The sequence below is a fragment of the Haliotis rufescens genome, unplaced genomic scaffold (assembly GCF_023055435.1).
Source record: "Haliotis rufescens isolate VD_foot unplaced genomic scaffold, xgHalRufe1.0.p SCAF_4, whole genome shotgun sequence".
NCBI lineage: Eukaryota > Metazoa > Mollusca > Gastropoda > Lepetellida > Haliotidae > Haliotis > Haliotis rufescens.
Window position 1 is genome coordinate 13,087,535 of NW_025964112.1, and position 26,203 is coordinate 13,113,737.

The 26,203-nt window shown below is 42.4% G+C and overlaps 1 protein-coding gene across 3 annotated transcripts in view; it reads right to left on the reverse strand.

The window, feature by feature from the left end:
* Positions 1-5,484: 5,484 nt before the first annotated feature.
* LOC124111371 (presequence protease, mitochondrial-like) overlaps positions 5,485-26,203 on the reverse strand; it is a 28,751-nt gene continuing 8,032 nt past the window's right edge. For all 3 annotated transcript variants that reach the window (XM_048382005.1, XM_048382006.1, XM_046471044.2), the window contains 19 exons: positions 22,868-22,994; positions 22,014-22,102; positions 20,873-21,001; positions 20,526-20,639; positions 19,939-20,035; positions 18,693-18,827; positions 17,513-17,651; positions 16,270-16,386; positions 15,533-15,662; positions 14,471-14,591; positions 13,795-13,871; positions 13,056-13,221; positions 12,134-12,234; positions 11,585-11,809; positions 10,267-10,320; positions 9,340-9,408; positions 7,346-7,460; positions 6,970-7,103; positions 5,485-6,409 (listed from right to left, as the gene is read on the reverse strand). In XM_048382005.1, coding sequence (XP_048237962.1) covers positions 6,310-6,409; positions 6,970-7,103; positions 7,346-7,460; positions 9,340-9,408; positions 10,267-10,320; positions 11,585-11,809; positions 12,134-12,234; positions 13,056-13,221; positions 13,795-13,871; positions 14,471-14,591; positions 15,533-15,662; positions 16,270-16,386; positions 17,513-17,651; positions 18,693-18,827; positions 19,939-20,035; positions 20,526-20,639; positions 20,873-21,001; positions 22,014-22,102; positions 22,868-22,994 — 2,239 coding nt within the window. In that variant the 3' untranslated portion in view covers positions 5,485-6,309. The remainder of the gene's footprint in view (positions 6,410-6,969; positions 7,104-7,345; positions 7,461-9,339; positions 9,409-10,266; positions 10,321-11,584; positions 11,810-12,133; positions 12,235-13,055; positions 13,222-13,794; positions 13,872-14,470; positions 14,592-15,532; positions 15,663-16,269; positions 16,387-17,512; positions 17,652-18,692; positions 18,828-19,938; positions 20,036-20,525; positions 20,640-20,872; positions 21,002-22,013; positions 22,103-22,867; positions 22,995-26,203) is intronic.

Genomic DNA, 26,203 nt, shown 5'->3' on the forward strand with positions numbered 1-26,203 from the left:
GGCAGCATGCTACATTGCTCTCGTTCAAAAAAGGGTCTCGTTTATAGTTACATGCAGGTAATTGGATACAGTGTTATTTGGGGGATGCTGGAGGGTTTTAAGTAAATTTCGAATTATCGGATATAGACGGGGATGTGTTTAGTCATGCCAATAGCGGCGCATGCATTATATATAGCCTTTAACAGTGTTGCCATATATATAAATATACTGGTTTGTCGATATATAAATGACAAGATGTTTGAAGAACATATTTGAACTAAACCTGCAGTGGATGAATCAGCTGTCGTTCCTATATGAGATGAAATAATTGGTATTGTACATACACACCCACTGAGGGTCGGGTGCAAAATAAAGGCATAAAATAGAAAACAACAACATTACTTTATGCATTATAATAACGATAATAGAAATAATGTACTGAAAGTAATGCCACTGTTGTGGAATCTGAAACATTTCAAACATGATGTGCACTGAACGAAGGTGAGCATTTTGGTAAGGGGTTCACCGCATGTGATTTGGCTTCGGTAGTAACTGTTTCACCTCCTGAATAGTGTATATAAATAGCATATACCTGGGATAATATGACCTACAAGAGAGAGAGAGAGAGAGAGGGGGGGGGGGGGGGTAGAGAAAGAGAGAGAGAGGGGGTAGAGAGAGGGGGGGGGGGGGGGGAGAGAGAGAGAGAGAGAGAGCGTGCAGCGAAGGGGATGATGAGCTAATACTCCCTGAACATGCATTGTTTCCTCTACCGCCCAGCCCTTACAGTAATACTACAGCTATCATGCAATGAAGTAAGTCTACATTTTCTACAGGTCTATAGGTTCTGCAACTCCGATCTCACTGGTGTCTTTTTTTCAATTTAAACACATGTAGTTGCTTGTTTCTGTCACAATTATATATTTTCTAAGCTTTAGCCTAGTTCTTTCCGATGCTTTGACTGTTCTGAAACGGGTCTGAAACGACATAAAGTATCACAAGAAAAATGTAGATGATGAACCTGGAGTGTTTCTGATCAAGAGTCGGAAGCCTTGTAACACATTGTGCTGACACCTTTATCAAGTATGTCATCACGGACACTTAATTCTATCCTTAGTGGCGACAGTTAAAGGTTTTCCTGTCATTAGATAATCTCCGAGGCTCTCTCTTCCCCTCTTGAACTCCGATGCTGACCTCGGCAAAGAAAGGGGCACCATCCCCAAACGTTGCCACCATATCCGCATTGGTGGCTGTTGGAGTTAGCCCTTCAGATGGGAATACCTGGTGACAGAGCGGAACATAGTTTTGTCTATGTTCATTAACAGAGAATAACTAGTCCCTTTGATGCCTGCAGAAATATTCTCATTGGTTGTGTATTTGGTTCATGTGCAACCCGTAAGAATGGGGAGTATTGTACATATACATGCAAACTGTTAAGGGTGTAGACTCTACTTCGTAGTTATATGCTCAGGATGATCAGCCACCCCTCGTATAGCATACCTTAGACATTTATAAAAAATAAGATCAATTCCATATCCTTAGGACAGTTGGAGGGTACACGAATTTTATTTTTTAATTAGGGTCGTATCGTAAGTACAATCCTTTCAAATAGGTCAAATTATAAAAATTACTGGTTTCCAGTATGCAGTCACAGAGGTAAGACCCCAAGGATCTACAAAATGTATTGGGAACTTGGGGAAACGTTTTGCGCACACTTCGACCGGCTTAGTATAGATTTTTTACTCTTCCTCCCATTTTAGATATTTACAAAAAGTAGTTTGTAATATCCTTCAACAAGTCTAAGATGGACTGATAAGTTATGCTATATGCCATGGGCTTTCTGCTACCCAGGGCGGAAGCCCATTTTATGTAACAGGTACTTCTTTTTATAAACAAGAAAAAAAGTGCATAGAAGTTTTGGAAATGGAAAACAAAGAAGGGGCGGTGCTTAACATTTTTCGAGATGCATACTGTCAATTATTGCATTTACAACTTATGCATGGCCTCGGTCAATATCAGTTACATGGGTCCGTAAAACATGATAATGCCCTCATAAATGGTCAATAATTGATACACGCCCTGCCCCATGCAAAATCTGACTGATACCATGCATATAATTCTCGAAAAATAACGACACACTTTGAATATATGTAGCCAGCATTTTTGTTCCGTGATTTTGATGTAACTTGTCTTATTAAAAAAAAATCGGATAAACATCTGGTTGTTTAACTGTTATGTTTACTGTTGTTTTACGTCGATTGTAGCAATACCACAGCAGGGGAACTCCCAAACTAGGATCCGCATTCATGCTATATGATATACCCAATGTCGAAACAAAAGGCACCACCTAAATCTCCCGACGTTGGTAAACACGTTTCTTATTCATGTTTCCTATATAACGAGTGCCTCCTTATAGTTAACACAATAAAATCATTTTTCACTGATTGTTAAGTGTCAATAGATATGAAGTAGTTGTCATTCTAAACGAGGTAAGGTCCGCATCCCACCGGCTCTAATGTCTGCCCTTGATCAAGCCCATGTTGTTCAAAGCACTTCAGTAACTTAAACTTAACGTTGCCTGTACTACATTACATTTCCACATAAATCAAAAAGTGTATAATCATTATGCCAACCCTGTTATCGTGTTCAAATACCGTGCTTCAATTACAAATAACTATATAGCTGATTTATTAATACATAAAGACGCTGTGAAAATTGTCAACCTTTTCTATGAGGCGATTAACTCGATACGGCTCACAAACCCGACAAAAACCAACAAACACGGAAACTGGGTCCGATGAACAGGCTCTGAAGTATTACGTTTCCATGGCGATTGAAAATAGAATAAAGTGTTTACTTTTGCAAAATTGTTGTTCAGATTGTATGGTACGCGTGAATAGTTAACATTATTGGTGTCAGTTGGTGCACTGAATTGTTCATTCAACGAGGAATCGATATAAGACTCTGAAAGTGTTTAGGGGCGGTCGGGTAGCCTAGTGGTTAAAGCGTTCGCTCGTCACGCCGAAGACCCGGGTTCGATTCCCGACATGGGTACAATGTGTGAAGCCCATTTCTGGTGTCCCCCGCCGTGATATTGCTGGAATATTGCTAAAAAGCGGCGTGAAACCATACTCACTCACTCTCTGAAAGTGTTTATATGATACCATCAGCTGGGGATGCATGCATGGGTTGTATTTTCCGAAGTACATGTGTTTGGAACGAGTTTGAGATTTGTGGGTGGCAACCTTTTTGGATTTAGGGAGCAAGTATACCCTTTCGGGTCGCGTTCTAACTGCATCATTCACTTGGTGCAGGTATTTTCATATAGCTTGTCGCAATACATCGTCAATACTTCACAACAGCTGATCACGGTCGCAATACACCGTATTTCCTCTTTTATACCGTGAGCTCCAATCATGAATATACGCCAGCCTTAAATTAACGCTCATACGCTCTGTCTCAAAAACAGAAGCCGGGCCTCTATTTGACGCCAGATCTCTTATACTGTGTAGTGGGGGAACGGGTGGCCCAGTCGTCTAAGGCGCCGCGATTCGCTGTGCGGAGTTGCGTCCCTTGGGCACGCCAGAAACCTATGATTATGGGTTGGAATCCCGGTTCGCCCGATGATGTTTTGTCAGCACCATACCCGTGCTCCTGGGTTTCACCGAAGTGGTAAACGTCTGATACCTGCATCACTTCGCGCTTTCCTCCCACATTAAGCTGACACGCCGTGATATAACTGGAATACTGTTAAAAGCGGCGCTAAACCCAACTCACTCACTATACTGTGAAGTGTTGGTGATTTATAATGATCGTTTTACCCTTGGCTTGATTGTAGAATTTAAGATTCGGTAAGGTAGTGAGTTGCCACTGTGCCTGCATTAAACAGTATAGACGCCGAGTCAACGGCTACCGCGAAATTAATAGAGGACTGAGCGTCTACTAGAGGAGGTGAGGTGAAATGGGGTTTAACGTCGCGTCCAAGATTATTGCACTTATATAGCGACGTGCATGCACGTGTATATGTGTGTGTGTGGCTGCTTGTACTAGTCCGGACTGATGCCGATTTATAGTGCTAGCACACTGAGATACCATGTCGCAGTTTAACATGAATACCCCACTCAGACACAGTATACTGACTCCGAGCCGACCAGTCCTTGTTTTAGCCCCTTAATGCCGAGCGCCAGACAGGGTAACAACAAGTACCATCTTTTAACGTCTTTTGGTATGACGCGGCTGGGGATCGAACCCCGGACCTTCCGCTCTCCGGGCGGACGCTCTACCATTAGACCACGGAGGCGGTGTCTAATAGAGGAAATACGGTAGCTTGAAATGTTGAGACGAAACATTTACCCATAACAAAAAATAACAGCGTGTGATTTAGTTGACGTCACAAACAACGCGTTAACCATTCTTTCGTTTTACTCCAAACTGGATCCCCATCAAACAATGAAATATCTGCCGTTTGTCCCATATTGGTTAGTCTTGGTTTTAAAAAACATTCCACTAACAAGCTGCTAACAGTTACTAACATGATTGAATTAACGGATCGCTTCAATATAATTCCGTCAACAAATAGAGGCATGTTTATGACCCCTCCTGTAGTCATACTGACACTCCATCGGTGTGAGGGGGACGAACGCTACCTCCTTCAAACGTGATGTTCAGCAATATCCCCGCTAATCGGTCTACTGACACTGTTTACATTGACACCACGCTTGTCTGTGGAGGCTTTCGGTCTGATCTCAAGTCAACTGCTTTGCCTGATGTACCGTGTCAGTCGCACGCCATGTTTAACAAGAGTGACTATCGGCTGAGGTGAGAGTTTGTCCTTGATTGAAGGAATACCTAACATGCGAGTGTCGGGCCCTGGTTCAACATGACTCGATCGCCCTACACACAGAGCTAGCGTCTTTGCGTCGGATTCAGAGCTGACGTGATACACATGTTGCAGAAGAATTGTTGCTATAAACGCAACATGACGTAATTCGTTATAATAGGAAAACCTTTCTCCTCGTTCTTCTTCCACAAGTTAGTGTAGATAATTAACTAGCCTTGCTCCAAGGCTGTACTGAATGGTAAGTCCATGGATATATAGTAGCTCTGTCCTTATCATCGGCATAGGGACAAGTTTTTGTTATGATTTATATAATCATGGAATTAATATTGAATCTAATAATCATTTCCTCGTGTTAATTCTTTTCACTGTGCCTGAATGTATTGAACTTTTTGAAATTTTAATGTTCCAAAAATAAAAATAAAATTGCATTTTAGTGTTTTGAAGTAGGATACTTGAAGTGGAACAACTGTCAGTTTAGAATACCTTAAACGTATAGCCTGCATAGACCAGGATCAGTTTGCATAATTTAACAGTACTTATGATATTCACAGCGCTAAGAGTGCTTTTTTCAATAGGCCCTAATCTTTATAGCTGTATCATCAGTGCAATATTGTTAAAGTGTCAAGAGTTGTCTCCCTTCTAGGTCCTCACTGACAACAAACTGTCAATAATATAGTTACACATTTATTGACATTTTCAATATACATGTAACACACACACACCCTTGCACGTCCACAACAATCATTCTGTCAATATGGCCAGCACATGTACAACTATTTCAACTTCTCCTTAACTCAAATGCTATGTAAAGAGTATAGAAGAGTTTATCATGTATCATGTATCATGTATACCTCCTACTGAGGCATTCACTAAAGTATATGAATGAATGGAAAATATGGAGGAACAATTTTGCCGCTGTGGCTTCTCTCATCCTTTTCTTGTGGTAGGTTATTATTATATACTACTCAAAAGAAGTTAAGGAACACCCGATTATTTCATATTACTATAGTTCATATATCATGGCATGACAAATTAACTATAGTAATATGAAAGAAAGAGGTTTTCCTTAACTACTTTTGAGTAGTATACTTTACACATTCTATAATCAACTTAAGGGTGTTGGTTGCTGCAATTAACCATATAGCTGCATCAGCAACATTTGTGTCCAACTTGAGGGTTTTAAATCTCTGATTCATCTAACTTATATTCCAGGGCCTTGGCCTTCCTCCCACATCAGCAGTGAATAAAGTGAGTGAGTTTTACGTCACTTTTAGCAATATTCAAGCAATATCACGGCGGGGGGCACCAGAAATGGGCTTCACTCATTGTACCCATGTGGGGAATCGAACCCGGGTCTTCGGCGTGAAACCACTAGGCTACCCCACCGCCCTTAGCAGTGAATACAACTTGTTATACAACAACAATGATTCCTCAATGAAGTAATATAGCACTTTCTTCCAATCCGAGTGTCTAGTATTGAGATGCTGGCCACCTCACTCCTTGATGACCTTCCATGTGTTGTCTGCCTGGACTGTTGCGTTGGCCGGACCCAGGAACGACACTCCCCTTGCTCCAGACTTGTTCAGCAAGTACCTGAAAAGAATATGAAGTAACTTAAAAATACATTTGTCCTGATTAATTTTCCATTAATCTGCATCTTACTGGTACCTTTTAATTCTGATTTTAGTGTTTCCAAATTCAACCTCCAAATGCTGTTGGTATAATGAATGCATGCGTGCTGATCCCCAATGAAAATTGTTTATAAACACCACCTCCATCTATTCCAGATAAGCCCTAGTAATTCTGATGTAATGGGAAAGTAGATAATGTAACAAACAGCCATATTGCCATATTGACGGAGAGCCTTTCAGTAAACTGGATAACAGAAAACACGGTTATTCTATCATGATTTTTATGCTTCCTTTGTCTGGACAATGACATCAGCATTGAGATTGATAGACGTGTGTCACCATTTAATGTTCTTGGCATTTTTGTTTTACGGCGATCATCATTTCGACCATGGGTAAAGAGTTTCGAGCACATGGACCCTGGTGTCTAATCATTGAAACGGTAAATGAAATTCCATGGCATTTACTATTTCATCTGAGCTATGCTCATGTCAATCCTGTCTACTTTCCCCGATTCCACCTTACTTGTTCGCCACTGTCGTAACGTCCTTCCTGGACACAGCGAACAGCTGATCTCGCATGGCTTGTCTCATGTCATCCGTGATGCTGTTGATGAACACAAGCGTCCCCCGGTCTCCAGGCGGCACTGGCTTGTCAACCTGGCAACATACATACAGTGATGTACATCCATCTGTCTGCCTCAAAATTATAAAGGAAATCTCCTAGCTGTCAAGTCAGAAAATTAATAGCTTGGTAGTTCAAGATATTTACAAATTACAATCTGTACCATATTGTAGTCATTCAGGCTCATCTGTCAACCAGTTTGGATAAGACAAGACACCATGCGCTCAGTTTGACCTTCAGTGTTGGGATCAATAAGTCCTATACTCCAGATGCTCACCTGTTGGAAGATGCCAAGTTTGGCTTCATCAATGTCCTGGTCTGTGAACTTGCCGCCTGCTGCCCACTGTCCAGCCTCCTCAAACACATCCAATGTCTGCAGGGAATGAGGGTCTCTGCAAATGGACAATATGTTTTATCATCCAAAACTGGCTCCCACAGGAGATATCGCTTGGATTAGATCAAGCGATATCTACACTGTAGATATCGCTGCAATGAAATTACATCACAATGCTTTGCAGACCATTGTGACGTCACTGGTTACCATGACGTCACAATCAATTGACATCACTAATGGCTCTGCTACTGAAGCTGATAGCAGTACTTTTTACTCTGAAGACCCTGCTAATTACTGTCTACAAATTGAAAAAGTTGGAAGAATGATGTTGGATGATAAATAAAATCTCACCCTCGTGTCTTTTGATATCAAATATATCAACACTCGTTGATAAAAGTGGCAAAAATCCTCGGCAAGCCTCGGAATTTTTCCACTTTTATCAACTCATGTTGATATATTTGATATCAAAAGGCACTCGGGTGAGATTCTCTATTTATCATCCAAAACTGGCTCCCACAGGAGATATCGCTTAGATGAGATCAAGCGATATCTACACTGTAGATATCGCTGCAATGAAATTACATCACAATGCTTTGCAGACCATTGTGACATCACTGGTTACCATGACATCACTAATGGCTCTGCTACTGAAGCTGTTAGCAGTACTTTTTACACTGAAGACACTACTAATTACTGTCTACAAATTGAAAAAGTTGGAAGAATGATGTTGGATGATAAATAAAATCTCACACTCGTGTCTTTTGATATCAAATATATCAACACTTGTTGATAAAAGTGGCGGCAAGCCTCGGAATTTTTCCACTTTTATCAACTCGTTTTGATATATTTGATATCAAAAGACACTCGGGTGAGATTCTCTATGTAATACACTGGATAATCACAGATGGCTTGGAGGGTACCTTATCCCCTCTTGTCTTTAAATAGGAAATGCACGCAAGTTTTGTAGCTCTGCTGTACAATAACTGGCCATACTTCTAAAGAATCCTTCTTTGAATAGTAATTTCAATTTAGCATGTACCAACATTTGACTGTAAAGTAGAGCACACACTTGCCCCATGGCACGCCAAAGCTGTCAAAATCTGTTCAACAGGGTGACCAACTAGAGTTAATGCCCTTTGCCAGCTCCATAGATGGTTGCAACATTGGCAGAATCTTGTATGGCTCATGCTGTATCACCGTCCCTCCATTTAACAGTAGTTAGTACACACCACAAAATAATAATTATCAGCAGAAGAAATATGTTTCTTCTGCTGACATCACTTCCTGTTGGTGCATTTTCTTCTATTTCTTTTGATTATATAATGTATAGTTTATAGACTTTCTGGTGACGTTGTATAAAGGCTATAACTATTATTTTAGTTTTGTGGTGTGTTGATAACGTAGGTTTCAGTAAATAAATTATCACTTGCCCATTGAAGATACCACTGTTTAATTACAATAAGCTGGTATTACACAGTGTTAAAACCATAGTGTGTGCTAATGTAATGCCAGAACTAGTTTCACTAATAAATATTGAAAAGTTTGTGGTGCTGAATTCTAAAGGTATGCTGTTGTATGGTATCAAATTAATATATGTCCATTTTTAATGTGTCTGAAGTTGTATTTTTCTGTTAAACTCAATTGGAGTTTATGCTGTGGATGGCATTGATGTCTGCCTATTAACACATGAATGAAATATTGTATTCATACCCTTGACCGAGTTTATGATGGGAATTCCCATATAGTTGGATCAAATGTGGTTTTAATAAGTTATAAATGGCAGGTAATAAATAAAATACTAAACTCACTCCTGTATAATATCAATTCTGTGGTACCCATGAATAGGTCTGTTATCTGAACTAGTCACTTGTTTAATAAAGTTGCTATTACAAAGGAGTAAGTTTAGTATTCTCTATGCACGAGTCCCAGGGACCTACCTGTAAGAGAAGAAGCTGAACACGCCACTGTTGCACGCAGCACCACTGCCATATGCTCCTCCCTTCTCTCTGTAAACATTTCACTCATTAGACAACTCGTCAACATCAGATCTTTTACAATACGTGTCGGGTGAACTTTCTAGCTGGCCAATCGGCTTCTAAATTGTCAGTTCAAGTAAGCAAAGCATTCAGATAAGCATATTTTGGAAACAAGTGTAGATAAATAAGGCCGCACAACTATATGCTCGCTGCCAAATGGAATGCGAATACCATACACGTTGGTTTATATATGAAGACTTACTCAGATTCAAGAGATATCAGATTGATTTGATACACAAACGAACATACTGGTATGTTGTGTGAACCGATGCTCATGATACACGTCACATGTGATGTCAAAGAGCCATGACTCGATATGCACCATTTGCCTTGTGAAGGATTAGCCTGTAAAGTTTGGAAATCACAAGCAGCATCGTGATAAAAATAAAGTCACTCTGTGGTAACACTTGACTGATTGTTAGTTTTGTCATTGATTGGTACACATTGAAAACATCTCTTCTCAATGAACATACTTTTCTATATGTTCTTATGGTTCGTGTTTCTTTTGGTGGCGAGTATATTATTGTTGTGGCTACCATGACATCTTCACCATTGAAGGAATTTTGTGTTGTGTGGGTTTCATTTGTAAAAGCCGTAATTTCCAAACTGACAAAGGCAATTTGTTTCAGAAAACAGCCATCTGACTGGCTCAAGAACTCAAGAACATCTATGGAGGTGTGATCAGATCTTTATTTACTTTGTCGACAGTAAAGGATCTGATTTCAATGAAATTGCTCATCAGATAATCTGCATTAAAATATTTAGTGCTTACAATTATTAAGAACATTTTCTTTCCCAAACATTTGTAGCAGGAGTTAATAAGCTTACCTGATTTCTCTATGGAGGAACTTCCTTGACAGCAAATTTGCCAAAATTCTCAACCTAGAACAAACACATTGAAAGTTATAATAAGATAGACAAGGTACTACTGAAACTTATTCCATCTTCACTGTCAAGCTACCATGCATTCAAAAATCAGTGCATGTGAACACCACTGTCTGCCACTGACTCCATTTTGGAGAAAGAACTGGAAATCCCGTCAGATCAATCAAACTGGACAAATACATACCTAAAATCACTGAAAAGTGGTAATTTTCAAACCATGGTGGTCAAAGCAGCTATTGTCAAAACCCGAGGAGCGTTGTGTGTAACCGGTTTCACAACAGAAACCTGGCAACCATTAACTGCTCTCCCACAGTTGGTTTTAGAATTATCTCCAGATATTGTCACCATCAGGCCATACAAATCCAAGTTCATTCCACCTGACAGGGCTGTGCTACTCAAAGACAGTTACAACCTTGACTAATCATCTCTAATTTGACCAAAGTACACTGTTCTTTCCAAAGAGAATTTTTATTCTTCACTGCATCTCCACTTTAGCAAAGTTTAGGATTAAACATGCATATTGTATGTGGAGATATGACTATCCCATAACATAGCTACGCGATAAATCATGAAGCACAGTTTATTTCACAATAAAACATAAAGTCATTTCTGGAGATTCGAACATGCACTCGCAACTTGATGATGTCGCAAATTGGATGATGTTATTTTTCAGAGGGAAGTGTCCAGCAACTTCTTCCCCATAGATGTAGCTGGGCAACGTAGATAAACACAATGGCCAAACTATCGCATCAAAAAGTGGGAGAGATATGACAATGAGTATTAGGAGAAAAGGTACGCATGATCAACGTGAAAATTGTGAGAATATTCAGGAAATACCAAACTTAAACCCCCTGTTCATAAACGGACTTGTCGCATATTGCAGTGGTCGGATTGTATTCATCATTATTTAAATATGGGTAAATATTTTTCAAGTTTGTAAATTGTATTAACATCCATAAAGAGGCTGGTCATAATTTTTATATCTCATTTAAGAAATAAACGACTTATGGTCAATGTTTATCGTAAATATAGCACTGCATGGAGAATAAACCATGAGGGGTGCACTTATTGTACAATAAAACACAGGGAGAATAAACCAGTCCTTGTTTTAGCCCCTTAATACCAAGCGCCAGGCAGGGTAACAGTAAGTACCATCTCTTAATGTCTTTTGGTATGATGCGGCGGGGGATTGAAGCCCCGGACCTTCCGCTCTCCACTAGACCACGGAGGCAGTCCCTGAACAATAAGATGCTATTGTTACCTTGCGTAGTCTGGATGTGAGTAGATAACGCCAGGCACGCTCTTGCTCATGTAGTTGACTGAGAATGGCAGCTCAAACTGCGTGTGTGAAGAACTGACTGCGAAGGAAGGGTTCTTCACGAGTTTGGTGGCGCCCCCTCCTGGTGACCCTGGGATGTCTGACAGGAAGCGCTCCATCTTGCCAAGCACAGTGTCCATAAACTGTGGAGTTGCATTCACCATTACCCTGCAAGACAATCATTGCATGCACAGTGAATTACAAGCATCACTCACAAAGGGTACCTTGGACTAAGCTTCCTTCAAACCCTATTGATAATCCTCTCTACTGCACCCCCTATTGTTAGAAATAAGTTCATAGAGGATAAAATGGGGACAACTGTTTTCCCTAAAAAGCATTTGACAAGTATGTTTTTCTCTGTGCTGTTCATATTTGGTGTCCACATGTGGGCAATCAGACCTGGTTCTTCAGAGTACAAACCACAATGCAATTTCACTGCCATAATAGGGTAACTGTCACATTGGCCCTTATTTGTGGACTGACAGCACGTACCTGATGTTCTGTTTGGACAGGATATGTTTCCCTATTTCCTGCAGGTGTTGTACGAGTTCCGTGTGATCTCCGGACTCCGCGATCTTCTTCATTGTTGTCACCTGGGAACAAGATGAACGTTTAAAAATCAGGTCACTCACACAGATTTGAACAAATAATAATTCAGGAATCAGATATGAAAGTCAGCTCAAACATCTGTGCCATATCACAAAATAGTTATCTCAATATATTCAAACATGTTTTAAGATTGAAACATTTTCCTCAAAAGATACTGCCTGTCTTTCATTTTTTAAATGAAATACTCACTAAATCAAATCGAGGACTTATTAAAGTGTCAAAAGACAATGTTTTCATCACAGACTACTCCATCGCCCATTGGTTATATTTTTTTTAACACTATTCCAGTTATATCACGGCATGTCCACTTGATGTGGGTGGAAAGCCTGAAGTTGGTTAGTTTGTTTGTTTGTTGTTTAACGCCGCACTCAGCAAAATTCCAGCTATATGACGGCGGTCTGTAAATAATCGAGTCTGGACCAGACAATCCAGTGATTGATATCATGAGCATCGATCCACGCAATGTATCAACCAAGTCAGCGAGCCTGACCACCCGATCCCGTTAGTCGCCTTTTACGACAAGCATAGTCACCTTTTACAGCAAGCATGGGTTGCTGAAGATCTATTCTACCCCTGAATCTTCATGGGGCGGAAAGCCCGAAGTGATGCAGGTCTCAGACATTTACCACTTTGGTGAAACCCATGAGCACGGGTATGGTTCTGACAAACCTAGAAACATAATTGGGCGTAACTGGGAATCAAACCCATGATCATAGGTTTCTCGTGTGTCCAAGGGACACAACTCTGCGGTGACTTTAGACAACTTTTTTATATAATATATATATGCACAAATATAATGCTAGACCTGTGTGACACCGCTGAAAGTCTCACTGAGCTGTGCTGCTGGTGAAAGCCCTGCTGAAGAGTGTTTCATGGCGTAACTGTGGCCGGAGTTGGACAGACTGGAGGCCATGTCGCTGGCAGCCATGTTAATCAGCGTTGTCAGTCGGTTCAGATCTTTCAAGTCTGGGCTGAAAACAACATAGTGGTACACAAGTAAACACATGGCTTACATATCAAATAATTTCTTTTAACTGAAACTATCTCTACAGTAGTATCAGCAGTAACTGGACTTGTTCAGTACTAAACTTTGAATCCAGTTCAGACACTGAGTGAGACAATTTCCTGCTAGGGCACAAGTATAAAACCCATTCACACTCATTCTCTCTCTCTTCCTTTTTTTCTCTCACTCTTCTTTTTTCTCTCTCTCTCTCTCTCTCTATAAAAAAAGTGATGCTATGTGGTGCAAAAACTACTGTTATGGGGTACACCAAGAAGTAGGCTTTACATTTTACTTAGGCAGGAGTCTATTCATAAGACTCTCATAAAAGTAAAGTATGCAGTGATGAAGAGCATCAATTCCAAATACATTGATCTTTTGACCTACAAATAAGTTTGGAATTTGAAGTGTTGAAAGTATGTTACAGACAGATTGTGGGTAATTAATCAACTGATGGCAACAGAAGTCTGTACAAGAGAGGTCCGACCATAACTGAGTTCTCAGAATGTACAAACTGATCTCTCTAATACGTTGTCACCCCAACCTGGTGAAGATGTGTGTCCAGAGTTCCGCCATCTTGTTCAGGTTCCTCTCCAAACAGTGGGAAGAGAATGCGACACCCTGCAGGGGGAGACAATCATCATCTTTATCACAGTTCATACTGCAACAGCAGATTTGCATGAATTTCTGGGTGTGTATATTTATAACTCTTATTCCAATTTACGTGTTTGCTCTTAAATGTTTCAAGCAAGTATTAGTTAGAACAGTATTCTTTAAACTATTCTTTGTTAACTTTTGCACAAAAAAGGCAAGTTCAAAAGAAATATGACCTAACCCAATTGTTTTTCATATGTTTGGACTCATGCATAGTATATACCGTATTCGACGTAATAAGCGCCCACGGCAGTATTTGCAAATGTATTGGCTACTGAACAATCCCAATTAGCACCCCTTCCGATTGATCAATGTACACAAGATTTATTTATTCGTGTTTAATACGCACTCGTGTGTTATATGCACCCTTAATTATGGGCAATTAAATTCTGGAAAAATATAACTGTCATATATAAACATCAGCATAAACCACGAAATTTACCATCTTTCAACTCCAAAATAATATTCTAATAAGAGCCTGCTATTTCTAATTTTGAGTGCCCTGGGCACATATTACATCAAATACTGTAGTACAGGTATTATTACACACAGAATGAGATACTGACCTGCTGGAAGGCATAAGGCTCTGTGTGATGGCTGGCTATTGTTAGCCCCGAGGACAGACCCCCAGTATACAGCTGCATCTCTTCTGACAGAGACTTGTAGTCGTACGGACCAGCACCCATCCTGGACAAAACATAAGGAGGAGGCAGCATGTGAACTTCATCCTGCTTTGAACAGTTCATCAGTAAAATTGAAGGAAAAGTGCAGGTCATGGTGCTGCCCAGCCAAGGATCATAATCAGATCAAGTCTGGCCTGAGTGGTAGTATAGACGACCAGGCCCAGCTCCTGAAACTGCTTACATGCAGGTCTGCTTAACAAAATTTTAGCAGTTGTTACATCTTGCTAGCCATACATGACGATCCAGTGATTGACATCACATAAGTGACAAAACTTAAGACCTCCATGGAAGCATTGTCACAAGCATGACCTGGTCCGGGGGTGGTCCCATACCCCCATTGTCCATACTACCTGAGTTCCTGGTGATGACAAACCAAGAAACATAACCGAGGCAAACCCGGATTCAAACCCACAATCATAGGTTTCTGGCATGCCCAAGGGACGCAACTCTGCACAGCGAATCGCTGCGCATTAGACGACTGGGCCACCCGTGCCCCCTAATTGGGGCGAACCGGGATTCAAACCATTAATAGAAAAGAGGTAGCCCAAAATGTCTTTTAAATTGATGAGTTAAGATGAGATGAACTATGTACGAAAGTCGGCCATATTGTTTACTACATTGTGTCTGATGTGACATCCAATGGACACGGGCTGTCGGGTAGCCTAGTGGTTAAAGCGTTCATTCATCACGCCGAAGACCCGGGTTCGATTCCCAACATGGGTACAAAGTGTGAAGCCCCTTTCTGGTGTCCCCCGCCGTGATATTGCTTGAATATTGCTTAAAGCAGTGTAAAATCAAACTCACACTCACTGCAATAGACACATTATTGAAACTCCCTATTTACTGCCTTACCAAGGGAGATGACCCTATCCATAATACATACATGAGTTATCTCCCCTTACTGCATGAAATCATGATAGTAAGGCCACTGACTGGTTTACTCACTTTGTGATGACACTGCAGAAGAGAGGGACGTAGGGGTACAGATGGGGTGGCAGGTCGGCCATGTTGGATAGAAGTGTCACGTACACCACCTCGTTGGTCGGCTGCTTGCTGTACTGGATAGGAACACCTCCTGAAACATACCAGTCGTTGGGATATCAGCTGTTAAAGGGGGACTTAAGGCTCGGGCAAATTGGCAGTCCTAACATGACTGCTCTGTCTGTCTGCTGACTCTATAATGATGCAGATCAATATAACAGTTGATTGTTATTGTTACAGATAGACATGAGACATTTCACACAAGGAACTTATGTCTAGACCTAGACTGAACATGAACAAAGCGTGAAGTGAAATCCCCCTAAAGCTACCTTGTCGGTGAAGTTGATACAAAGTGAGTGAGTGAGTGAGTGAGTGAGTTGGGTTTAACGCCGCTTTTTAACAGTATTCCAGTTATATCGCGGCGTGTCAGCTTAATGTGGGAGGAAAGCCCGAAGTGATGCAGGTCTCAGACGTTTACCACTTGAGTGAAACCCACGAGCACGGGTATGGTGCCGACAAACCTAGAAAAATAATCGAGGCGAACCGGGATTCGAACCCACGATCATAGGTTTCTGGCGTGCCCAAGGGACGCAACTCTGCACAGCCAATCGCGGCGCCTTAGACGACTGGGCCACCCATGCCCCCTTGATACATAGTACTTCAGTATAAGTCAAAGAATGATACGGGTTTTACCAGCTCACCTAAACTTGTTGTGTCTACAATCTCTTGTTTGATGTTCTTGTTGAGATCAGACACCCTCAGTGTAGGTAGACAGGACAGATCTTCAGCTGCATCCTGTTTACCAAGAAGCTCTTGAGCTGAACAAAAGAAAACTGGAGATTACATCCACAGTACCAAGTGTGGATACAGCTTCTTAGAACAGGGGTTTGTTTATTTGTAAGTCTTTGATAAGCATTTAGCAGTTGGAAGAACATGAAGACTTTTATGTATAAAATCTCTTTATTGTTTGTAATGATGACGTTTCAGGGCTACTTCTAGCCCCTTTATCAGGTGAATTGTTGCTTTACTGAAATGCCAAATGATTTAGAGTATTTATCAACATGATTAGCATGCTTCAAAAAGGTGGGGTGCCCACCTCAGCCCCCCCCTGTCTGGATACAGTGAACACCCTTGAATATCAATAGCTTACATTAACATTGGCATCACCCATTTATTTACCCATCTTCCCGAAGCAAGAGAGTTAACTGACTATAAAAGTCCAGTTTCCACCCTTGCCAAACTAGGCTGGAATTATGGAGTTACATTTTGGCTGGACTAACGAGTCTATGCATAGTCCAATCAAAATCGCACACCAAAATCGAAATCCAGTTCTTAAACTGTCATGCAGAGTTCGGTCAATTGCAGGATTTGCAAAGCATGTGCATCGCCAACTCGTCAACAGATATTTTCCAAATCTTTTCAAGTTTTTAATCAAGGTGCTCACGTGATTTGATGTACTTCGCGAAGTAAGAACCGTTTTATCACAAAATAGATCCTGATGGTCGATCAGATTTTGTTTGAAGCAAATGCATGTGATACGAGAGGTGGAATCAGATTGGTCCATATGGGAGGGGCATAGAATGGACATAACTTGTAAAAGCCACTGGTGGCGCTAAGATTGAGCCCAGGAATTCCAGCCTAGTTCGGCAATGGTGGAAACTGGACTTGTAAAGTCAGTTTACGCTCTTGCCTCGGGAAGATGTTATTTACCATGGTGAGAGCATGGGTTGCTTTTAAGCCACAGTCAGCATTAATTCAGCTGTATATCCTGTAAATAAACTTCACCAGTGGTCGATAGTATGAATAACGAACCACACATTGGGTCATGATGACACACAAATTCAGGCCACACACTGTGTACCAGGTGATCCATATGAGTCTACTCTTACAACAAACATGGCGACCTATTCAACCTCAGCATCCCCGTATACTTTCACTACCTACTCTGTGTAATGATGACTTGTCTTTCCTTGTCTGTCAGTACCGACACCAGGGAATCCAGTTTGGCTTTCTCGGCTTCCTGTCTCTTGACCTCATAGCTGCTTTCTGGGGTCATGCTCACAGTCAAGTTGTGGGGATTGTTCTGCAAGGAATGTAATGGAACTATGAAAAGAAGTTTACCGTTTTAGCCATGATAAAAAGTTCCAGAATAAAGACAACAGTTAACCACTTACCTGAAATGTATGCAAAGTTTCATGAATATACATTAAAAGGTTTATGCTCTTGTAAGAACCCTATCCTCATTAGATATATGTCTATAGTGGATTCCAGGAAACCTGTCCCCATTGGTATTACTGTGCACCAAGTCAAAAAGATAAAACAAGGTCTGTAACTCTGTAACATACTAGTTCTTGATGCTGGATTTCGAACTCCAACGTTTATCTCTTAATGATGTTTCCAAAATGTCACTGTGGTACTCATAACGGTTTCTGAGGAAACAATGTCCAGTGTTCCAAACATAAGGCAAGGACGATAACTTACATACATACATATCCATTAATGATGTATGCAAGAAAAACTTGTCCCCATTGAAGATCCCGTGCACCATGTCCAAACGATCAAACAAGGGCTATAAACTGAAGTTTCCTATACTAACTCAATCAACAATTATTTTTTCGTAATTGATGTATTCAATCTTTCTTCCTTTTATCCATAGTAGTTTCTAAAAGCATTAAAATAGGCCCGAAGGATGGAGTCCAACCCTCCAGCCTCGTTTTGGGCTTTGCAAGCCAGTCATTCTGTAAACTATCATTATATGGCTTGCGGCCCCCAAAGTATTTTCATTTTCACTCATACCTGCAGGGTATCACCCTTTCTACATATTTCCATTTTATCTTTTTAGATCTACCCGCAGGGTTCGAAGTCATTTTCATATATATTTCAAATTTACTTATGCAACCCGCAGGGCTGCCTTTTTATACTATTTACCCGCAGCGTAAGTTACCTTTCCAACACCGAGTCAGCCCCTGAATCTTATGCCAAGTATTGTATATAATAAACTTTTGATCGTACTCAATTGTTTTTGTTGTCACTGCACAAATAGGCCCGAAGGATGGAGCCCAAACCTCTAAATGTTTGGAGTGGGATAATAACTGTCTTTAAACAATTAGTGTCATCCACTTGCCTTGAAATACTGCTGCACTTTCTCCTGGAGAAATCGGGGATTGTCTTTCAACCTCTCTTTGAATTGGGCAACTCTCTCATTGATCTGTAGGTGGCTGCTCGGGTCACTGTCGTGGATCCAGTGGGAGATTACCGACTTACAAAAAAATAAGAATGCAAATTTATGCAAATGAGTTGTAGGCATAACTAACAAATCACGCAAACATTGCTCGTACTTAGCACGAAAATGACAGGTGTGAGAGTAAAGGCCTTGACTTATTACTATCACACTATTAAGAACACAGGAAAACCCTCATGCAGTGCAGAGCACAGCCCACATGTAGCATAGCATAATAATCATAGCATAATAATCATAGCATAATAATCATAGTGCAACAAATCAGAATAGAAATAATAACTGGAATTATTCTGTAATAATTTGATAAATAATGCCCTGACCTATTAATATAGCTGTATGATGGCAGTCTGTAAATTATCGTCTCGACCAGACAATCCAGTGATTGACATGATCATTGATCTATGTAACTGGGACATGGTGACATGCATCAACCAAGTCAGCAAGCCTGGCTTCCTGATCCCACTAGTTGCCTCAAGCATAGGTTGCTGAAGGCCAATTCTAGCCTGGATCTTCATGGGTGTAATATAGCTTTTAGGTGCATCAAAGACTACAATGTTGCAAGCTAACCATTACTTGTGAGACACTGAATGTTGACATCGTGTTGATGATCTCATGGGAACTATACTTTAAGTAAAGAGATGCGTATGGTTTAACGCTGCTTTTAGCAATATCACACCGGGGGACACCAGAAATGGGCTTCACACATTGTACCCATGTCCAGAATCGAATCCGGGTCATCGGCGTGACGAGCAAACGCTTTAACCACTAGGCTACCCGACCTCCCCTACAGTTTAGAACAACTCCCCAGCAACCTATGCTGTTGTAAGAGACAACTAAATGGATCAGGTGGTCAGACTTGGTGACTTGGTGGATTGCATGTTATTGTGTCCCATTTGCGTGGATCGATGTTCAATGATTTCAATGATTGCCTGGTCCAGACTTAGTTATTTACAGACCACTGACATATAGGTGGATTATTGCTGAGAGCAGCATTAAACAACAAACACATTGAAGACATTGTATATTTGATATTTGAACACTGATGGAACTGTCGACCAAAATGTTAAGATGCAATTCATGTTATCAGATTGCCAAACATAACACAAGACATAAAATGATATAAACACACCACTCCCAGTCCAAGACCGAAGTTGCTGCTTTGATGTTTGAGGGCAAGTTCTATGCTATGAAGGAGAGCATCAATTCTCTTCTGTTCAAACCCTTCTCTGAAACAAATATTACAATTGAATGTTACCTAAGGTTTTGATAACAGCCTTGATCTTGTCTAGTGCTGCTGTCAGTGTGATAGTTGGGTGACTCTATTTCTATTATAACCCATACACTATTACCAGGCTCTTACGGTAGTACTTCACAAACTTCACCTTGAAACATTCAAGGGAGGCAACTTTGCAGGAATGTATCAAAAACAGCACAGTGTTCAAAATTGAGGTTTGCCTGACACTTTTACAGAAGTGTTAAGACCAGGAACCATCGACTTTCATGCTTACCTTACATTATAACATTCACCTTTATACATTATAACATTATTGGTATTTCCTGGATTCTTAAATGAACTACAGTAGAAAATGTAAAATCATTGGTTGGGTGGTATATGCGATCTTTGAATGTATCGATGGAAATTTAAAATAAATAAATCAACTAAGAAGTTTAAATAAAGACATGTTTGAAAGGTGAAAGGATGGTTTGCGAACTCACTGTATGACTTTGTCAAAGGTGTCAGCAATAATCTGCCGCACCCTGTTGGTGTCCTTTTCATGAATTCCCTGCAAGCCAACGGAGAAAGTAGCTTCTCTCGTATGTCCGTCATACCTGCGCACAGAGTGAGTTAATTTTGTTAAACACAACAGATATTAAACTTGGTTTTCAATCTTTTGTCTCTTTGTATAATTCATTACAAGTAAATAAACTTGAACTGTCGTACTTATGGCATGTCTACTGACTGCATACCTTCTCAATAATACCTGCTGCCACGACCTTGACCTATCTTTCTAAACGTGCATTATACTCTACAATAACACGTGATGTGTTGTACGTCCACCTACCCAATGGCTGGCGAGTAGTCACTGCCAATGTTGGCCTCCAGGAGAGACTTGTAGAATGGCGCCGTCTCCCCATCAACCAGAAGTGTGCAGATCACCGACATCGTGAAAGATTCCTCACTGTCGGTCATACTGATGGTGAAAAGCAAAACCAAAGTTGCTGTGTGTTGAGGTTTTCATCTATGCAGCAGCTCAAGAAATTCCGTTCAGTTAGGATTTCATCATCAATGAATCATCACAGTTAGTTTGTTACAACCAGTGAAATATCAATCTCAGTTAATATCTAGAGTACCATCATCCAGAAGTTACATTCGAAGTACCGTATTCAACGTAATAAGCACCCAGGGTGCTCTCAAAATGAGAAATACGGGGCTCTTATTAGAATATAATTTTGGTGAAAGAGTCGAAAGATCTTAAATTTTATGGTTTATGCTGACAGCCTAAAATGATACAAAAGAAAAGTCTGTGCGTATCATACACGACAGATATATTTTTCCAGAATTTAATTGCCCGTAATTAAGGGTGCATATAACACACGAGTGCGTATTATACACGAATAAATGTACACGTATTGTGTACATTGATCAGTCGGAAGGGTGCTAATTGGGATTGTTCACTAGCCAATATATTGGAAAATATCGTCATGGGCGCTTATTAGAGTGGGGCGCTTATTACGTTGAATACAGTAACTGCTAATATCCAAGATGAATTTGTTTTAATAACACCCCCACACCCCCACCGGAATACTGCCTCCTTAGATATAATCCTATTCTGTATGCTCATGTACACACTTCTACTCCTACAGCTGTAAGGAGTCTACTGCACACATTACCTTTTTGTAGGTTTCTGGTTTAACACCTCACTCAGCAGTATTTCAGCTATATGATGGTGGGGTGGTGGTTGTAAATATCGAGCCTGTCCGGACAATACAGTGATCGATATTGTGAGCAACAATTCACGTCGTCGGTGTACAATCACACCTAATCAAATATGTCAAAGCCCCAGGCCACCCAATCCATTTGGTTGCCTCTTACAACAAGAATAGGTTGCCGAGGAATTATTCTAACCCACAATTCCCACAAGGTGACATTGCTTCAAAAACATACATACTCTCATCTGTTAATCAGATCATAAAAGTACTCACTCATTCAATAAGTAACTGATACAAACAGACGTCTGCTTGTCTTGGTCAGCGGCCATTGGATCTGGGGCACAGGTGATGCTTGTTTCTCGCTGTTTCAACAGACAAGGCATCAGAATAACAAACACAATATTCAGATGACAAACATCAGATCAGCAGACACATCATCAGAACAACAAACAGCTTCAAATCCTCAAGATACAAGGAAAACTAAACATGTTATAGTTTCAACAAGTGAGTGAACGCTACAGTCAGAAATATTCCGTCTATGTTATGGCGACCAGTAAATAGTCAAGTCTGAAGCAAGTTAAGCAGTGACCTTAGAACATGATCAAAGATGTGGCCATCCAGGATGATGACACACAACCTGCATAGTCGCAGACTCTGATCACCTGATTTCATAATCAGAGACCGCCTCCATGGTCTTAATGGATAGAGTCTGGAAGGTCTGTTCGAACAACGGCCATGTCATAACAAGGTGAAAAGGTGATTCTTCTTGTTACCCTGCCTCATCATACCACAAGATGGTACTTGTTGTTACCCTGCCTGGTGCTCGGCACTAAATGGGATAAAGCAAGGACTGGTCGGCTCGGAGTAAGTATGCTGTGTCTGTGTTGGGTATCCATGTAAAACTGCAGCATGGTATCTCAGTGGGCTAGCACTATAAAACCACCAAAGAAACACACACTATATAAGTGCAATAATCATGGAAGTGACGTTAAACCACATTTAACTTGTTGAGACCTGTTTCGGAAGAGAATCCCTGTAACATTGCAACATTTTGTTATCACCTCAGCAAACATCCACCCTACTTTATTATTCAAATTTTCTTTATGCTGCATCATGGGAGCAGTTACCGGTTGTTTCCATCGAGGTTCAGCTGGGACGGAAGTGTTGACAGGGATTCGTGAGAAATGCTGCAGATAGTTGGTGTTGATGTATTCGAGGTGGTTCTCCAAGGGGAAACTGCCATATGTGAAAAACCTGCAACACAACTCGGATAATAATCCACCATCATCAAGACATCAACCAGGGGATATGTTCACCCAAAACATTTCATTCAGACATTGTCTGAAATAGCATATGGATGAATTTAGAAAATATGTTGCCCTCATCTAATGAAAACAAATTAAACGCTATGAAAATAATTCAAACACTTGTCTGTTTTCAGACCAAATTAGGAATATGAACACAGAACATTTATGAAAGACAAATTAGAATTTTACGCAAAATGGTTTCTCGGATATTGAGGTTCTGAAAGTTAAAGATGATGGGCAGAGAGGTGCTACAACATTTATGACAGACATGCTTGGGTGCTTTGTCTCCTAGCACCAGACACCCTGTATCTCCCCTGACTAGCACCAGACACCCTGTGTCTCACCAGACTAGCACCAGACACCCCGTGTCTCACCAAATCCCCTGACTAGCACCAGACACCCTGTGTCTCCCCTGACTAGCACCAGACACCCTGTGTCTCCCCTGACTAGCACCAGACACCCTGTGTCTCACCAAATCCCCTGACTAGCACCAGACACCCTGTGTCTCCCCTGACTAGCACCAGACACCCTGTGTCTCCCCTGACTAGCACCAGACACCTTGTGTCTCCCCTGACTAGCACCAGATACCCCGTGTCTCACCAAATCCCTTGACTAGCACCAGACACCCTGTGTCTCCCCTGACTAGCACCAGACACCCTGTGTCTCCCCTGACTAGCACCAGACACCCTGTGTCTCACTAAATCCCTTGACTAGCACAAGACACCCTGTGTCTCCCCTGACTAGCACCAGACACCCTGTGTCTCCCCTGACTAGCACCAGACACAGACACCCTGTGTCTCACCAAATCCCCTGACTAGCACCAGACACCCTGTGTCTCACCAAATCCCTTGACTAGCACAAGACACCCTGTGTCTCCCCTGACTAGCACAAGACACCCTGTGTCTCACCAAATCCCCTGACTAGCACCAGACACTCTGTGTCTCCCCTGACTAGCACAAGACACCCTGTGTCTCCCCTGATTAGCACCAGACACCCTGTGTCTCACCAAATCCCTTGACTAGCACCAGACACCCTGTGTCTCCCCTGACAAGCACCAGACACCCTGTGTCTCCCCTGACTAGCACCAGACACCCTGTGTCTCACCAAATCCCTTGACTAGCACCAGACACCCTGTGTCTCCCCTGACTAGCACCAGACACCTTGTGTCTCACCAAATCCCCTGACTAGCACAAGCCACCCCGTGTCTCCCCTGACTAGCACCAGACACCCTGTGTCTCACCAAATCCCTTGACTAGCACCAGACACCTTGTGTCTCCCCTGACTAGCACCAGACACCCTGTGTCTCACCAAATCCCCTGACTAGCACTAGACACCCCATGTCTCACCAAATCCCTTCACTAGCACCAGACACCCTGTGTCTCCCCTGACTAGCACCAGACACCTTGTGTCTCCCCTGACTAGCACCAGACACCCTGTGTCTCACCAAATCCATTGACTAGCACCAGACACCCTGTGTCTCCCCTGACTAGCACAAGACACCCTGTGTATCCCCAGACTAGCACCAGACACCCCGTGTCTCACCAAATCCCTTGACTAGCACCAGACACCCTGTGTCTCCCCTGACTAGCACCAGACACCCTGTGTCTCACCAAATCCCTTGACTAGCACCAGACACCCTGTGTCTCCCCTGACTAGCACCAGACACCCTGTGTCTCACCAAATCCCTTGACTAGCACCAGACACCCTGTGTCTCCCCTGACTAGCACCGGACACCCTGTGTCTCCCCTCACTAGCACCAGACACCCCGTGTCTCACCAAATCCCCTGACTAGCACCAGACACCCTGTGTCTCCCCTGACTAGCACCAGACACCCTGTGTCTCCCCTGACTAGCACCAGACACCCTGTGTCTCACCAAATCCCTTGACTAGCACAAGACACCCTGTGTCTCCCCTGACTAGCACCAGACACCCTGTGTCTCACCAAATCCCTTGACTAGAACCAGACACCCTGTGTCTCCCCTGACTAGCACCAGACACCCTGTGTCTCCCCTGACTAGCACCAGACACCTTGTGTCTCACCAAATCCCCTGACTAGCACAAGACACCCCGTGTCTCCCCTGACTAGCACCAGACACCCCGTGTCTCACCAAATCCCTTGACTAGCACCATACACCTTGTGTCTCCCCTGACTAGCACCAGACGACCTGTGTCTCACCAAATCCCCTGACTGGCACCAGACACCCTGTGTCTCCCCTGACTAGCACCAGACACCCCGTGTCTCACCAAATCCCTTGACTAGCACCAGACACCCTGTGTCTCCCCTGACTAGCACCAGACACCTTGTGTCTCCCCTGACTAGCACCAGACACCCTGTGTCTCACCAAATCCCTTGACTAGCACCAGACACCCTGTGTCTCCCCTGACTAGCACCAGACACCCTGTGTCTCCCCTGACTAGCACCAGACACCCCGTGTCTCACCAAATCCCTTGACTAGCACCAGACACCCTGTGTCTCCCCTGACTAGCACCAGACACCCTGTGTCTCACCAAATCCCTTGACTAGCACCAGACACCCTGTGTCTCCCCTGACTAGCACCAGACACCCTGTGTCTCCCCTGACTAGCACCAGACACCCTGTGTCTCCCCTGACTAGCACCAGACACCCTGTGTCTCACCAAATCCCTTCACTAGCACCAGACACCCTGTGTCTCCCCTGACTAGCACCAGACACCTTGTGTCTCCCCTGACTAGCACCAGACACCCTGTGTCTCACCAAATCCCCTGACTAGCACCAGACACCCTGTGTCTCCCCTGACTAGCAACAGACACCCCGTGTCTCACCAAATCCCCTGACCAGCACCAGACACCCTGTGTCTCACCTGGCTAGCACCAAACACCCTGTGTCTCCCCAGACTAGCACCAGACACCCTGTGTCTCCCCGACTAGCACCAGACACCCTGTGTCTCCCCTGACTAGCACCAGACACCCTGTGTCTCCCCTGACTAGCACCAGACATCCTGTGTCTCACCAAATCCCCTGACCAGCACCAGACACCCTGTGTCTCCCCTGACTAGCAACAGGCACCCTGTGTCTCACAAAATCCCGTGACTAGCACCAGACACCCTGTGATAGTGTGTGGTGTGGAGGGGACTGACCTGGAGTTGCTGGGGTGATAGTGTGTGGTGTGGAGGGGAC